Below are 14,528 nucleotides of genomic sequence, written 5' to 3'. Positions count from 1 at the left end.
ATGTAGCTAAAAACCTTTTTTAAACTACTATGTATATTATTTATTACTTTTTAAACATATGCACGTAACATAATTTTAAATCGTAAAATCCCACGCATGACGCGGGTTATATGCCAGTATAGTGTAAAAGGTAAATCTTGCGCTATAAAGACACGTCAACAACATTGCCCGGCCAGCTTTAGAACGAACAGCCCTTTGAATGGGGTTAAAAAGATGTGATGGACCCGACCTCCCTCCAGAATTCCTCAGGTCATGATGCTTGTTGATAGAGAAAACAATGGCGATAAGAAATATCATATTGACAAAGAGAGACTCAGCGCGGTATGCAAAGAAAGTCAAGCACCAAAAAAAGGAAGGTGCCAAGTAATTTCACTGACCGACGCGATAGGCTAATTGTGGACTTAGCCTATGGCCTATGGCGTCGCATAAGCTATTTACCGCCAGATACACCATTATAAAAGTACAAAAGCGAGTACTCTCCCTGCAAAGGCCAAAGAGCTCGCCTAAGGTACTAGAATAAAATGGCCATCTTCACAAATTTGCTCCACCAAATCGTTGGCATAGTTCACCCTCAAGCGCCGCAGGCGGCTCCCGATCTCGAAGCTGGGGTTCATGATCATATTAGCTACTGGTCTAATATTATGATCACCTTTGTAATGGCATTCGCACCAGCGATACCTCTTACGTATGCTCAAATTTACTCCACATTCTCTCCAACCTTCCACTTCCTATCTTTTGAATTATTATTAAGCTTTACGTTTTTCTTCCTAAGCAAATTCATGAAGTCCAAGTTCCCTGAGCTCGCCCGCAGGCTCGATATTGCCGGGGTCTTCTTTGCGGTGACAGCTTTATTCACAGCCATTACGATACCATTCCCCCTGTTATCTTCAAATTATCACTTGGGTGGTCTATGCCTTTTCCATCGTCGCGGTTTCAATTTCCATTCTCTGACGATCGAGTACAATTTGCTGAGAGTGATGTGACTTGCTTGCCCGAGAATATCTAGTATTCTCTAGAGCTTAAAACACCAGAATACCAGATATATATATATATATATATATATGTGTGTGTGTGTGTGTGTGTGTGTGTGTGTGTGTGTGTGTGTGTGTGTGTGTGTGTGTGTGTGAAAATGAGATTATGATTAAGATTTTCCTGTTTGGATTACAACCACGACATTAAACCATGTTTGGGTTACAACGATCACTAACACTGGCTACTTTTTTAGGATGAGAATATTATCTCCATCATTTCTTACCTTTTCCGAGTTTTCTAATATAACAATTAACAATTAATAGGCGTTCGTGGAGTTTCAAAGCGAATTAATAAAATTTTACACAAAATTGTGAAGACTGGGGAAGACTGTGGTTGGGATGAGTATGGTATTGCATATGGAATGCCAAACAAGCAGCTGGTAATCAGACGGCTCACATGCATCTCTCCCTTCAGTGCAGTGATCGCATTGGGCAGTGAGATGTCTGGTGGGATCCAGGATGTGAGGGCTGAAGAAATTGTAGCCATCGATTCAGAATCAGGAGTGAGGATAAAAACTGCAGTAGGAAGAGGAGGGTTTGTGAAAGACATATATGTAAGAGGAATGACTATGAAAACCATGAAATGGGCCTTTTGGATGACAGGGAATTATGGTTCTCATGCAGATAACAACTATGATCCTAATGCACTTCCTGTGATCCAGAACATTAACGATCACGATATGGTTGCTGAGAATGTAACAATGGCAGCTAGACTGGAAGGAATTCCTGGGAATCCATTCACTGGAATCTGCATATCAAATGTTACAATTGAACTGGCAAAGAAGGCAAAGAAGGTACCATGGAATTGTACAGATGTTGCTGGGGTTTCAAGTGCTGTGGTTCCTCAGCCTTGTGAATTGTTGCCAGACCAAGAGCCAGAGAAGAGAACAGCATGTAATTTCCCAGAAGACAGACTTCCAATTGATAATGTTCAAGTTCAGATGTGTACTTACAACAGAAAGTATTTCTGACACTGAACTAAAGTTTCCATCTTTAGGAACTTAGTTCCTCTATTCAAGGTTGACTACAATAAGCCAATAAAAAACAATCCGACCAATTGAACCAGCTGCTTCAATGGTGAAACATGTATACTCATTCACATATACCCATGAAGTTTTATAACTTAAAGAATAGTTTTTTCTCCCGAAATAGCAAGCATCAAATTGGAGAGAATTATATTAAGGATTATGTACAGCACTTTCAACCATTTAGTACTGCAACTGCAAACTGCAAATTAAAATTTGCAAGATTTAAACAACAAATAGACATGCGAAAAATATCTTCGTATTAATATGCTGATTTTACTCGATACCTAAAATATATCCAAGCAATATAACATCCATAGTCTTTGAAGCAAACCCTTACTTCTAACACTCATCAGAAAGATGTCCACCATTTGTTTCTACCAAACTCGCTTCAACTTCACTTTGGAGCTCTAACAGCTCATATAGGAACCAAAGCGGCTGTCCACTTGGGGTTTTTGCTGACATCTGAGGGACCCAAATCCCTTGAATGATGTGTTTCAGCTCCTTGCTTGTTAGTTGACTTCAAGTTACAAGTATATAGACTCTGGTGCTACTATATCTACTTCAGTGAATGTGATGAATTATAACACTACTTTTAGGGGAACAAAGTCCTTCCCATTACATCTCCACTGCATATGCAAAGCATTTCTCCTAATGGGTTGGGTCTGGATTGAACTTCACCGATTCCCTCCAGATGAGCTCTTTGATGTGTTCTTCAGTACATGATGGTTGCTCAAAATCAAAACCGAATGGCGTAGGGCAGACAGGCTCATCGTTCATATCATGAAGAGATGACAAGTATGGGTGACAAAGTGCCTCTTCAACTGCAGACAGATTCAAAAGTACAATAACTGAATTTGGAGAAAACGTGAAAAAAAAAAAAACAAAACAAAACAAAACAAAAGACCTGAAACAACCAGTTGTTAAGAGTTATTCCACATGAAAATTTGAGCTCTTTTCTTGTACCTGTAATGCGTTTGTTGGGATCAAAGACAAGCATTTTCTCTAGCAGATCCAAAGCCCCAGGAGACATACTAGGGAATCTAGCTGAAAACTGTTGCTTCCGGCATTGTGGAAGCTGTCTAACATATCTTCGAGCATTATCACTTCGGAGAAATCCAAGGCTTGCATCATCAGGTGAACCTAGTAGCTTTAGGAAAAAAACAAAATATTCAGCACATGTATGATGTTATGCATCAACATAAAGAGAAAATTTACTTTATAGGATGACTTCTCCAAGCTCATGAAGGGATATAACACCATCCAAGCAACATCATATTAGATAGTGCAAATGTCATAAACCAAGGAAGTGATTGTCACAGCTACGCTATTACCTTGAAAGCATTAATCAAAGTAAAAACTGGAACACCCTAGGGTCGCTTATAAAACTCAATCTCATCTAATACACAACCAATGTAGGATTTTGCATATACACGCCTTCATAATCCACCCATCAAATATAAGACTTAGCTTTCCAAGGTGTCATAATCTTCTCCACTCAAATCTTTGACATTTTTGTTAGGGCTTGCATCACGCTGTAGAGCTCCACCATCATATGGTGTTACTGGGTTAGCTCTAATATCATTTGTCATAACCCAAGAAACCGTTAATCACAGCTATGCTATTAATCAAAAAGGACTAGTCAAAGTTACAGTTGGAGCACTCTAAAGTCACGTATATAGCCTAGTCTCACTTAGTAGACATCCAGTCTCACTTAGTAGTCAAATTAGGATTTAACTTTTCCGGGTGTCATAGCAAATAGGATTGAAGTGGACTCCATGCAGTATGCAAGTGATATATACTCGCACAACCTTCAAAACCAACGTCAGGTCTACTAAGATGCCACAAATGCAAAATTGGCAGTGCCAAGAGTTGTTCTCTACAAACCACACATGATTTCAATATGTTGACATATAATTCTTGACACTTCAAGCACCAAGCTACACAGCCACAGCCTACGATAAGAATGAGAAATTTAGTTGCTTTTATTGTTATTGTATAATCGCCTATTACTAATCAGACTAGCTGTGACAAGAATAATAGACCCAAAGAATGAGTAGAGACAACTGGCCTCATCTTTTGGTGGCAAAATAGTGGGCATGTTGAGCACCCATCTCTCCTTTTGAGTACTATCATAGTTGATCAAGTAAAACGGTAGCAACATCCACCAATGATTAAGATTAAGCAGATATTAACTCACTTGGAAGTCCCAAAAAGCATACCTCTGTGATAAGCCTCAGCTGGTGAACATAATCTTTCCCAGGAAACAAAGGTTCTCTAGTCACAATTTCACCGAGTATGCAACCAACCGACCATACATCAATTGCAGCAGTGTACTCTGAACAATTAAGAAGCAACTCTGGTGCTCGGTACCATCGAGTGACGACATACTCAGTCATAAAATCTGTCTCAGAAGTTGTTCTTGCCAATCCAAAGTCTCCAATTTTAAGGTCACAATTCGCACTGAGAAGCAAATTACTGGGCTTAAGATCACGGTGCAGAACATTGGCTGAGTGTACATATTTCAATCCTCGTAACAGCTGATACAAGAAGTACTGCATAATTTTCACGATGTATCAATCCCAAGCACGTTTTTTAGAACTAAATACTTAAAATAAGTTGAAATGTATAAATTAAATGACAAGGTATAAAGCCCCGACTATTTTGTAGGTGCCAAACCTGACAATGATCATCTGTAAGTTGTTGGTCAGAACGAATAATCTGATGAAGATCAGTGTCCATCAGTTCATATACAATGTACACATCATTGAAGGCATCCTTTTTTGGTGGTCGTATGATGTCCTTGGTGGCAATAACCTGAAAAAGGTGAAAGCTGAAGAATAATTCCCAAGTACACGCAGATAAAATGAGTAATTATGTAGAGCCACTTCCAAACAAGCATATCAGGGTAAACCTACAAACTAATCCAAAGGAAAGTGCAATGATAAAAGCATATGAATTAACTGGTTCTGACCAAGAAAAGGAAAAGAATATAGCAATCTAGCCATTTTATTAGCAGGACATTCTCAACCCTGAAAATTTTGTTAAGGCTAAATATAAGGTAAATCCAAATTGCAAAGATCTCCATTTGATATAATATCCGCATGGTAAGTTGAATAGCATGCAGGTTTTGCACCAACACATCTTATATAAATTTACTTTGCTTTCTTTTTTTGGGGGGAAAGCCACCTGCTCAGATGGTCTGCGATTGGGCCACCTGGCGTGTGTTGGGGGGGGGGGGGGGGGTGGAAGTTGCCATGGGGCGGTACCTTATTATATTATTTAATAAATCATATGAAAGTTATTGTGTACGAAGATATTCCACAATGTTTCAGTGTGCAAACCCAGGAGAACTGAAGAATAAACATCATGAAAAATTTTAGGAAACCGGAAATATAAGAGTTTATTTTAGGCACTATAAAGGTAACCATCCTTACATTTTCATGTTCCATGTGGCGGAGAAGCTTGATTTCTCTCAATGTCCTTTTGGCATCTATTATGTTGTCAAATGCATTACCAATCTTCTTTATGGCCACCTCCTCATGTGTGTCTGAATTCACAGCAGCACTAGAAAGAAACAAATCGTGTTATCAAACATAACACTTGTCAAGTAAATACATTAAGAAGCACTCTTTTCTAGTTTCTTGAGCAGCAGCTTGACTCATATATTGTAGAGAACACATGATGAGCGGAAGCAGGGCAAGGAAGCCACAGTTACCAAAGTTTCAATTTTCAAGCAGCAAATAACACAAAAGAGAATATATCAAAGTAGCACTTACTAAATATAGAATGCAACAAAATAGACTAGTAAGTACCGATGACATTAGATAACCAACTACCACATGCTAAATTGATACCAACAGAACAGAAAATAAATGATCAAGGAATTGTGGCATATAAAAACCATAAACGTATGCCTTTTCTTCATCAGTAGAACATCCTATGCTTGCATATAACACCACTACTTGACTTCAAGCCAAGATATTAAATCATCTCCACAGAAAAATGAGCTCAAATAATGCATGAAGATCCACAAAATTACAAGTGACAATTGAGACAAATGTGAGAAGTAGAGAGAGCAATACATACTTCTTTATGATTACACTAAAGATATAAGGGCATAACATGCACTTGTATTTGCTACTAGGAGTGGCAATTCGTGTTTGCATGTCAAGTTCGGGTCGTGTCGAGACATGGGTATAAGACTATATAGGTCAACTATTACCCGGCCCTTTTAATTAAATAGGTCAAACCCCTCAACTCTAACCTACTAATTTCTTATTGGGTTCATAACGGGTTCAGGAGTCGTGTAAAAAATCGTCAACCCTAAATGTTGTGTGTCGGGTTCGAGTCATGTCGATGCATAAGTATAAGACTAAATAGGTCAATCCTAACCCGATCCAATTAATTAAACGGGTTAATTTCGTGATGAGTTTGCAAGATTTGTGTGAAAAATTGAGAGCCTTATTTGCTAGTATGTAACGAGCACAGTTCCACTTCATCATATCATTCTTCATTCAACTTCTGCAGATTAACAGAAAGATGGTCCCTTAACTATGTATATCATTACCCAACAAAACTAGATTTTCATAGATCGCACCACACAGTACCTTAAACCTCCAAACCACTTGAAACTAAAGCAAAAATATTCCATAGAAATATCAAATTACATTACATCAAAAACAAAGAAAGAAATTTTACAACGCCAAAAATAAAAATCCACTGTATCATATCATTCAGAATACAACTTCTGCAGATTAACAAAAAGAAGTTGCTCAACAACGTATTCCAAAACCCACTTGAGATTAAAGCAAAAGTATTCCATAGAAATATCAAATTACATTACGTCAACCTTGAGCCTTATCAACCAAAAATACAAACTTAACAACACCAGAAACGAAAAAAGAAAGTGACCCAGAACAAAAAAAAATATAAACTTGGAATCAAAGATCATTCACAAATCTTACCAGACAATACCATAAGCCCCTCTACCGATTGGGCGAATGGGAGGCACGTACTTCGCGGAGACCTCGAACAAGTTCCCGTAAACATTGTATTGAGCGTATCGACCACCATGCGTAAGCACCCTTTTGATTGTACCTCCCGTCGCAGCAGAGCTTGACTCTTTGGCAGCCATTTCCAAAGTTCAAAGTTCAAAGATCAGCAGTCAGCACCCACACATGAAGCTCCTCAAATATTTTTCTTCCTTTGTTTTCTTATTGTTTCTTTTTGTCTCCAAAAACCCACTAATGGGTTGTGGACCTTTCAGTATTTTGGTGGCTAAAATTTGGCAAAGTGTGAATCCACTGCATCAACACAAAGTTCCTCTTTTTCCCCAAGCTTTTCATCTGAAAACGGTCTGAAAATCCGTGAAGTGAATGAGACATTTTTGAATAAAATATTGTAGTAATATCAAATAAATAAATGTAAGGCTATATCATTGCAAATTGTCACGCAATGAATGAGAGAGAGACCATGCTGCAGCTGTCTAGAAACACCGTCCCAATTCCGGAATAGCATCCTCTTGGTTTAAGGGGGAAATAGAGATTATTTCGTAATTAAGATTTAACTTTGTTAATTTTTTATTTTTTATTTTTACATGTCTAAATAAGAAGGGAGGAGAGATTCGAACTAATAACAACATTATTATATCTAACGGCAAGTAATATCACATGATTAATATGTTGAGATATTATTCAAATATTTAAATAACTTGACATCATTTACATCATCAAATACAACAATATTAAATTTTAACCGTGAAATAATTCTTTTTCATTTCAAGTAAAATAGAAAAGATTATTGTTCATCAGGTCATATGCTTACATTATAAGGTTTTTTACAAATTGATATGTCAATTTATAATTAGTAAAACGATTAAGTAAAAAATTGATACGATATGGTTTCGGCAATAACTATCTTTGAACTATCATGGTAAATTAGATAGGATAATGTTTTTGAATTTCAAAAAAAATCTTCATTTAATAAAGCAAAATTGAGAGTCACAAACCAATTGTTATGAAAAAGGTAAGTTAATAAATATGATATGCATAATAAATACCTTCAAGCTACAATATTAAAGGGTATAATATAGCCTTAGAGGCCCAATTAATTAATATGAAAAAGAAAAAGAAAAAAGGGGTCCACAATGGGTGAATTTTCTAACCTAATATGCGTGGAAGGCAACCCCTTTGGAAGTCTGAATGAGATAACAATCTTTTTACCAAATGACTGGTCAAAAAATATTGATTTCATTTAATTTTCTGTCAATAAATAAATAAATTATCTCCTTAATTTTGACTATCCCACGGCTCTTGAAACAACCATTTACTTGGTCTTCATTTCAATATTATATTACCAGTCTCCTTAAACAACTGAGTCAACTCACAACCCCCCATGATATTTTAGTCTAAGCAAATATGATAATCATATTCTCCAATCTCAACCACTCCACTTTATTTCTCATCAATACAAAGTTTCTGATTATTCTCAATGTATTCTTGTGTTCTTTGATATCTCTACTTCTTTTTGGAAGTGTCTTTGCGACCCTCTCAAAAAGTTATTTTAAAATTGAATGGATAGACTATCGGTATATATAGAGTTTGTGGATTGTGAAGATAATTTGTTTAAGCAATTTTTTGAACGGGAGTACTTATGACTGGGCTCCTGCAAGACGAGAAAAAGAATCACCGAAAATTACTAGCCCCTAGTGATCGTAGGAGCTTCCGGTGCTTATGTCAGTACATTATTTGACAAAGTATATGAATAGAAAAAGAGTTTAGAGAGAGAGAGAGCATGTGAACATCCTCCTTATTTTTGAAGAAAGTGGCCATTTTTAAGGTGAGGGGCTTCTGGCCTTTGGATGCTTGCCACATGGCGGCTGTAGTTGTCTGATTAATAATGCAATTATTTTTCATGTAGTGGAAGTTATTATTCACGGAGTGTGCTATTTGAGTGAGGTCATGTGATTTATTTTCCCAACAATGCTTATGAGTGTCAACTCCTATATTAGTTTCTTATCATATGAGATAATGATTTATAAGTGATTTTTAAGAGTTTCAATTGTAATAGGAATAGGCTTAGATGTTGTAATGAAATAATATATATATATATATATATATATATAAACCTTCCAGCACTGATGTATCCTTTTAAATAGTCTAGATTTAATTTCAAATTTTCTTTGAAAAATAAAGAAAAAGTATAATTAAATCTGAACCCTTAAAAAACTACAACATAGGTGTCGTAATTATATGAAAAAAGGTACACATACTCCCCTCGAACTACCACCAATTGCCAATGCGCTCCTCAAACTACTAATTGTCTTAATGTCCTCCTAAACTATCAAAAAATATAAATGTTCCCCCAATGACAAAAATATCCTTCATAAAATTATAAAAATTATTAAAATAATTTAAATACTAAAAATAATTTGTTAAAAAAAATATAAAAAAAACGAAATTTAAAAAAAAAAAATTGAAAAACCCTGAGGGGAAGAATCTCATATTCTTTTGCTTATGGTCTTGCATTTCATTCATGTTGCTGTACATTGTTCATGATCTTGGTTGAGATTATAGGATAGTGAGTCTTAGTTGTAGTTGTTGGACAATGTGTTTGGTCTTTCTTTTGACATCCTTTGTCATTTCGTGACAAAGATGAGGAGGAGGTTTGAGTTTAGTTTGATGTCCCTGATAAAGGGAGGAGTATGGAGTACTATTTGTTTTGTTGTTGTGATTGATTAACATAGTTGTGATAATTGTTCATTTGATACATATTCAATTACTCATCTTTATGTTAATCAGATTTTTAGTACTTCAAATCTCTATATGTTTAATGGTTTGTTCATGTTTTAGAGAATAGGTTAGACTCAGATCTTCATCTTAGTTTTTGGGTTTTTAGTTCTTAACTTGAGCTTTTTGTTGTAATACAGTTTTATCACTAAATTGCCAAAGAGGTACTTTGTTAGGCTTTAATATTGGCTAATTCAATGTCAAAACATTTTTTGTTGTAAATCTCAAGTCTGAGTTCAATATAAAGGTTTTACTAAAAGAAGGCATTTTTAACTTTGGTGTCTGGACATCCTATGAATTTGTCCGGACAGTTCTTCTAGAGACATTTGAAGGTACTTCCTGTCCGGACAGCTAGAAGCTTTGTCCGAATTGCTAGAAGCCCGACCAAGACTTTGTGTGTCCAGACAGGTTCTCCTGAGAGTTCCTTAGTCTTTCCTGTCCGGACGGCTGTTAACCATGTCTGGACAGGTTTTACAGAAAGTCCTTGTTTTGGGTGATGTGTCCAGACGTCGATGCCTACAAATCTGTTATTGACTTTGTCCTAAGTTTTCTGTAGTCTATTTAAAGAGGTTTCTAGGCAGAAGTTTGTTAAGAATTCTACTTTGAAATTCTGTGTACTAAGAGAGGGTTTTAGACTTGAAGTGTTAATGTTAAATCTTTATTAGAGTTTTGATTATTTTTTAACCATCAACCTTGAACAATTGAAGCCCACCGGAGTTCCAGTTAAGGAGATCAAGAAGAAGAACTCTCTAGAAGTTCTAGGAAAGAAGCATAAAAGTGGTTCACTAGTTATAATTCAAGAGTGTAACAACTATAAAGGTTTTATGAGTATTAACATCTTATGATCTCGGATTCTTCATTATTAATAATTTGCTGGGTTGGCTATTCCGGAGTGGTTTTTCTCTTTGAGTTCAAAGAGTTTCCACTATAACGAAGACAATGTAAGAGAAGATTTTATTAATTGTCTTGTTTGAGCTTGTCTGCTCAGTTCTATATTTATACATAGGAGAGAAAGACTGTAAAGGAGACACTATACAAGTGGAGCCTAAATATCAGGAAAAGTTTGGGCTCCATGTTTCCTGTTGGCTGTTTCCTGCTCCATGTTTCCTGCTGGTTGCTTGAGATTCAATACACCCCCGCAATCTGAACGGATTGGGACAGACGTTTAGATTGGCCCGAAGAAGAGCAAATCGAGCAGAGGTAAGTGGTTTGGTGAGGATGTCAGCTAATTGGTCTTTGCTAGAGAGAAATTTAACAATGAGAGTTTTGAGGGCTACACGGTCCCGAACAAAATGGTAATCAATTTCGATGTGTTTAGTTCGAGCATGAAAGACCGGATTAGAGGACAAGTAGGTGGCACCAATGTTGTCACAGAATAGAACAGGAGCAGAGGTTAAGAAGACACCCAGTTCTTTGAGCAAAGATTGCAACCAGGTCAATTCGGCAGTAGCATTAGCAAGGGCCTTATACTCAGCTTCAGTGCTTGAACGGGAAACGGTAGGCTACTTCTTGGAGTGCCAAGAGAGGAGATTAGGACCGAGGAATGTGCAAAATCCAGAAGTGGATTTACGGTCATCAGGGCAGCCAGCCCAGTCGACATCGGAAAAGGCAACAAGCTGAAAATTATGACAGGGTTGAATGAGAAGACCATGGGTTATTGTGTGTTTTAGATATCGAAGAATGCGTTTCACAGCAGTCCAGTGAACATCTCTGGGATCATGCATGAACTGAGAACATTTGTTGACGGCAAAGGCAATATCAGGACGTGTTATGGCTAAATACTGAAGGGCTCCAACAGTGCTTCGATATAATGTAGCATCGGTCAAGGTGATCCCAGTAAATTTGCTAAGAGAGGCGGAAGCTGCCATAGGAGAAGTAAGGGGCTTGGCTAGTGCCATATTAGTTTTATGCAGAAGATCAGTGATGTAACGATGCTGAGAGAGGTGGAGGCCAGCAGCACATTGAGTGACTTCCACGCCAAGGAAGTAACTTAAGGGCCTAAGGTCTTTGACAGGAAAGGCAGCCGAGAGAGAGTGGAGGAGATCATCTAAGGCCGCAGAGGAAGAGCCAGTGAGAATGAGGTCATCTACATATACAAGGACCATGAGTTGGACATGAGCAGATTTGAATAAGAACAAGGAACTATCAGCTGAGGAGACAGAGAAACCAAATTCCAAGAGGTGGGAGCTGAGTCGAGAGAACCATGCACGAGGGGCTTGTTTGAGGCCATAGAGAGCCTTTTTGAGAAGACAGACAGCCGAGGGGTACTGCGGATGGACAAAGCCAGGGGGTTGGGCCATATAAACTTTTTCAGATAAGGAATCATGGAGGAAAGCATTACTCACATCAATTTGCTTGAGAGGCCACCCATAAGAGACAGCAAGAGAAAGAACAGTCCGGATAGTAATAGGCTTGATGACTGGACTATAAGTTTCAGTGTAGTCAATGCCGGATTGTTGGTGGAAGCCTTTAGCAACTAAGCGAGCCTTATACCGATCAATGCTGCCATCAACTTTGCGCTTAGTTCTGAAAACCCATTTGCAGCCCACAATATTCATGGAGGGCTGGGAAGGAACAAGAGTCCAAGTTCCATTCTTGAGGAGAGCATGGAATTCCTCGGCCATAGCAGTACGCCAGACTTCCTGTTTAACAGCTTGAGAGAAACAAGTGGGATCAGGGTTAGTAGAGACAAGAGAAGTAGTGAGAGCCCGTGGGAGAGGGTACCGGACAGTACCATCATTGAACTGACGTGGTTTGTGTATGTTGGACTGGGCACGAGTAATCATGGGATGAGCACGAGCAGGGGAAGGTGCAGGAGGCGTGGGAGCAGTAGAGGAATGAGAGGAAAAATCAAGAGAAGAAGAGGCCAAAGGAGAGGCATCTGAATTTGAGGATGGAGGAGGTACAGAGGGTGATATAGCAGGGGAGGAGAGGCGCATAGAGGCCAAAGGAGAGGCATCTGAATTTGAGGATGGAGGAGGTACAGAGGGTGATATAGCAGGGGAGGAGAGACGCATGTTGGTAGGTAAAGGATGGGCTGGCAGGGGGGCAGAGGAAGGAGGAGGACCTAAGAGAGATTTGAACGGAAAGACTTGTTCATTGAAAATTACATGGCGAGCAATGTACAATCGTCCAGTGGACAAATCCAAACATTTGTATCCAAGGTGAGGTTTGCTGTAGCCTAAGAAAAGGCAGGACTTAGAACGATAGGAGAACTTGTGAGAGTTGTAGGGACGGAGATAAGGCCAACATTCACATCCGAAAGTTTTGAGAAAGGTGTAATCTGGGAGTTTGTTGAAGAGAAGCTCAAATGGTGATTTTGGACGTGTCAGAGAAGGGAGACAGTTGATTAAATAGCATGCAGTGTCAAAGGCATCGTCCCAATACTTAAAGGGAACGTTGGAATGGGCAAGTAAGGTGAGCCCGGTGTCGACAATATGGCGATGGCGGCGCTCAACACTACCGTTTTGATGGTGAGTGTGAGGACAGGTTTGACGGTAAGAGATGCCAGCAGTGTGGAGAAAACGTTGGAGAGGGATAAACTCTCCCCCACCGTCGGTTTGGATGCTTTTAATGGAGCGGGAGAAGAAATTTTCAACAATGCGTTTGAAATTGATAAAGACAGAAGTAGCATCAGACTTGCATGTCATAGGAAAGAGCCAAATATATTTACTGAAATCATCAACCACACTAAGAAAGTAACGGTGACCATTGGATGAAACAACAGGAGCGGGACCCCAAACATCGAGAAACATAAGATCAAGAGGATGCTTGGAGACAGAGAAAGTTAAACCAAAATGTAACTTGTGCAATTTGCCTTGTTGACATGCAGGGCATACAAAGGATTGCTTGGTGGGAGCGATAGGAAGGCCAGTCCTAGACAAAATGCGCTGAACCACAGGAGAAGCAGGGTGACCAAGGCGATAATGCCATTGATGAAGAGAGACTCGTTCTCCGACGAAGGCAACAGGAGAGCGACGCAACGAGGGAGAAGCAGGCCAAAGGTAGAGGCCATCCTTACTCGGCCCTTTGAGAAGCAAGGTCCCCGTGTATAGATCCTTGACACAAAAAAAAGTGGGATGAAATTCAATAAACACTTGATTGTCACGAGTAAACTTGTTAACAGAGATAAGATTTTTTTTGAATTTGGGGTACATGGAGAAGCTGAGATAATTTAAAGACACGAGTAGGAGTAGATAGGGAAGAGAGACCAGTATGAGAGATGGGCAAACCTTGACCATTTCCGACGCAAATTTGGTGAGGACCATGATATTTATCAGCACGGATGGTGAGGTTGGACAGATCATGAGTGAGATGATGTGTAGAACCAGTGTCGGGATACCAGTTTACATCAGATGGAGCAGAAGAAGCAGTGTAATAAACAGATGGAGGGGCAGGTTCAACTTGATAGGCATGGTCAAATCGATGGTAACACCTAGCAGCTGTGTGGCCAGGTTTGAGGCAGACTTGGCAGGTCGGTCGAGGAGAGGAATAATGATTGAAGGAGCCACGACCACGACCCCGGCGTCCACGACCACGGTTGAAGAAAGAAGGGACAGTTTGTTGTCTTGAAGAAGCAGAAAATGGGCATGGAGGACGTCCAGTGGTGAAATTGTTCTTTTGAGCAATGTTAACACTTGAAACAGCAAGATCAGTAGTGGAGGTTGCATGGTCAAGGCGTT

At 38.9% G+C, this 14,528-nt stretch overlaps 2 protein-coding genes across 2 annotated transcripts; one reads left to right on the top strand and one right to left on the bottom strand.

The window, feature by feature from the left end:
• The first annotated feature begins 1,365 nt into the window (after window positions 1-1,365).
• LOC133854096 (probable polygalacturonase) lies at window positions 1,366-2,096 on the top strand. The gene has a single exon (XM_062290126.1). It carries the CDS (start codon window positions 1,394-1,396, stop codon window positions 2,000-2,002), a length of 609 nt encoding a protein of 202 aa, XP_062146110.1. The 5' UTR covers window positions 1,366-1,393; the 3' UTR covers window positions 2,003-2,096.
• Window positions 2,097-2,295: 199 nt separating this feature from the next.
• LOC133854095 (mitogen-activated protein kinase homolog MMK2-like) lies at window positions 2,296-7,411 on the bottom strand. Its single transcript, XM_062290125.1, has 6 exons — window positions 7,024-7,411; window positions 5,494-5,623; window positions 4,736-4,873; window positions 4,279-4,611; window positions 3,023-3,206; window positions 2,296-2,880 (listed from the first exon to the last, which is right to left on the bottom strand). Exons 1-6 carry the CDS (start codon window positions 7,191-7,193, stop codon window positions 2,708-2,710), a joined length of 1,128 nt encoding a protein of 375 aa, XP_062146109.1. The 5' UTR covers window positions 7,194-7,411; the 3' UTR covers window positions 2,296-2,707.
• Between the last annotated feature and the right edge of the window lie 7,117 nt (window positions 7,412-14,528).

The sequence above is a fragment of the Alnus glutinosa genome, chromosome 13 (genome assembly GCF_958979055.1).
Source record: "Alnus glutinosa chromosome 13, dhAlnGlut1.1, whole genome shotgun sequence".
NCBI lineage: Eukaryota > Viridiplantae > Streptophyta > Magnoliopsida > Fagales > Betulaceae > Alnus > Alnus glutinosa.
The sequence above is the reverse complement of the archived record's forward strand: the minus strand, read 5'-3'. Positions and strand labels throughout refer to the sequence as shown.

What these genes read in the sequence shown, in the direction of transcription:
- LOC133854096 (XM_062290126.1), top strand. Translation starts at nt 1,394, where the DNA reads ATGCCAAACAAGCAGCTGGTAATCAGACGGCTCACATGCATCTCTCCC.
- LOC133854095 (XM_062290125.1), bottom strand. Translation starts at nt 7,193, where the DNA reads ATGGCTGCCAAAGAGTCAAGCTCTGCTGCGACGGGAGGTACAATCAAA. An exon ending in GGGGCTTATGGTATTGTCTG is followed by an intron (nt 5,624 to 7,023) that starts GTAAGATTTGTG and finishes GTTTCTTTCTAG; the next exon opens with TGCTGCTGTGAATTCAGACA. An exon ending in AGCTGAGGCTTATCACAGAG is followed by an intron (nt 3,207 to 4,278) that starts GTATGCTTTTTG and finishes TTTTTCCTAAAG; the next exon opens with CTACTAGGTTCACCTGATGA.